Source organism: Penaeus vannamei, chromosome 1, assembly GCF_042767895.1.
Source record: "Penaeus vannamei isolate JL-2024 chromosome 1, ASM4276789v1, whole genome shotgun sequence".
NCBI lineage: Eukaryota > Metazoa > Arthropoda > Malacostraca > Decapoda > Penaeidae > Penaeus > Penaeus vannamei.
The window spans coordinates 44,367,134-44,369,472 of record NC_091549.1 but is presented as its reverse complement, the minus strand read 5'-3'; the positions used below and the strand labels follow the sequence as shown (position 1 = coordinate 44,369,472).

Below are 2,339 nucleotides of genomic sequence, written 5' to 3'. Positions count from 1 at the left end.
ATTGCAACTCACCCTGACCCTTGAATATTCTGATGTCCTTTCTAATTCTAATCAGCTGACTCTTGACACTTCCTTACAAACATCTGGATTTTTAAAACTTATATACAATATATCACTTTTCCTTTTTTTAAAACAAAAAACTGCCTTTAACTGAAAGACTCCAAACCCCAGAGTGAGTTGCCAGATTTTCCCTTCCTGAAACTGGACTAATAATTTCCAAATATTCAATAATATCATAATAACACTAAAGTGTAAGAAAATATGAAAAATACAATTATTTGTCAATATAGTTATTAAAAACTGCTCTCCTAGCTATTCTACACTTCTTTATGCAAATAATTTGACATCATATCATTTACAAACTGTTAAATAGACATGAATCTACTGTCTAAACCAAAGGGCCAGAAATAGTACATATATCAATAACTTTTAAACTAATGGGAACAAAGGAGCCAACCATTCAAATGTCCCAAACGTCCCAAAGCCCTTTAAATTAATTCCTTTTATTTTGTAATGCCCTTATTTCTTCAAGATCTAATCAAATTTACGTATTTCCAATTTTCATGGCAAAATCTTACAATACCATGTAAGTATATTAAGGTAAATGCTATCTATCTATGTCTATACAGGGCTTGCAAATTCTCCCGAGTTAATGAAATTTCTATGCAAAATATTCCCTATTCAATGTATGTTCACTTTCTGAATTACTTCCTGATGGATATAATTCCACAGAAAACAGCATACAGAAATGCCTTTCCAATCGTATGGCACTACCATAACGTTAGATTTAACTTTGAGTAATTTTTCTTTTATGTCCTTAAATCTTCATTTTCAATATTTTTGAAAGCCTATGATGATGGGGCCTGATTTATTTGTGATGTAATATTATGCAACAGTCTAGATTTTGTGGCTATGCCTACACTGTGTACAGCTGGCCCTGACCACTGCGAGTCATGAAGCACATACATGTCATAGGCCGTTATGTCATGATGGCTATAACTGTACCCATTACTGAAGGGTTAAAATCTACTTTTACCTAATTTTCATCTATTTACATCAAGGTTTTCAAAATTCTCCAAAATAATATTTCTATGGTAATTATACTAACACATCTTCCTTCTAAAATGGGAAGAGAGAGAAAGAGGGAGAGAATGAGAGAAAAAAACACCCACCTTTAACAGCTTTCTCCAAGTCTTCTGAAGTATGGAGGATATTGGCTCTAACCAGCTCCAGAGGGCCAGGTCGCTGACAGAGGTGGTCACTTATGGCATCAGCTATTCTGGCTCTCTTCAGCTGTTTCTGTTTCTCCACTAGTGATGGGTCAATGTTACCAGGTGCATCTGTGTTTGAAGATATGTATATATATTATATGATATGAATAAAATGCATCAAATATGCCCATCAGAAAATCCCAGTGTTTGTATAAGGTAACTTATCAGGTGTTGATACTACTACTACTCCTCTCAATGATGATGATAATATTAATAATTACACATATTTCAATGTATCAAGCAAACAAATCAGATAAGCACTAACCTTCTAAAATATGTTGTCGTACAAGTTCCTCTCTGTCAGGTCTCCGCTGCATTTTCTGCTTGAGAATATCATGTTTCTTTGCCATGTCTAGCTTCTGCCGCTGCTCGTAGAAGGCAGCTGGAGTATTCATGGCTAATGATAAATAAAAAAGATAAGTTGAAACTCTGGCTGCCACATATATTCATATAAAAGCAAAGATGATAATATACAGCAATACATAACTTTCCTAAAACTAATATTCTGAGTGAATACCAATACACATAACACAAAACAAATCAAGCACCCAAGAGAGACTCACGAGGAATAACTCCGCGGCTGACCAAATCCTCCCGAGGCCGCCGCAGCATCAGCTTTACTTTCAGGGCTGGAAAAGAATAACAATTTAAACTAAATATTCTGCTAGAAAAGATGATGATATAAACTTTTTAGTTTGCCCATCCATAAATAAATTAAGAATAATTAAATTAGTCAAGTGTACAAAGTAATATTGATGATGAAAATAATGATAAGAAAAATACTAACACTAATAACAATCATAATATCATTACCATCATTAACAATAATATTAACAAACAACAACAATAATCATAATGATCAAAGTAATCTATAATGATGCTGCTGCTAATAATAATAATAATAATGATGATAATAATAATAATAGTAAGACAATTGGGAATATGAAAAATCAACCATAAAATGAAATTTGCCAAGAACAAATAATAATTGTCTGCTGAGCAGAAATTACCATATTCCTGAACCTTTCTTACATGGCAATGAAAGGGTACCCTTCAATCATATCTTGG

At 33.1% G+C, this 2,339-nt stretch overlaps 1 protein-coding gene across 1 annotated transcript in view; it reads right to left on the bottom strand.

Annotated features, from left to right (window-relative positions):
- Positions 1-1,900, bottom strand: part of LOC113803340 (Myocardin-related transcription factor) — a gene marked incomplete at its 5' end in the record, with an annotated part of 15,549 nt that extends 13,649 nt beyond the window's left edge. Inside the window, 3 exon segments of the mRNA XM_070126282.1 lie at positions 1,173-1,340; positions 1,537-1,668; positions 1,835-1,900. Of these exon segments, the coding sequence (XP_069982383.1) occupies positions 1,173-1,340; positions 1,537-1,668; positions 1,835-1,900 (366 nt within the window).
- Positions 1,901-2,339: the final 439 nt, after the last annotated feature.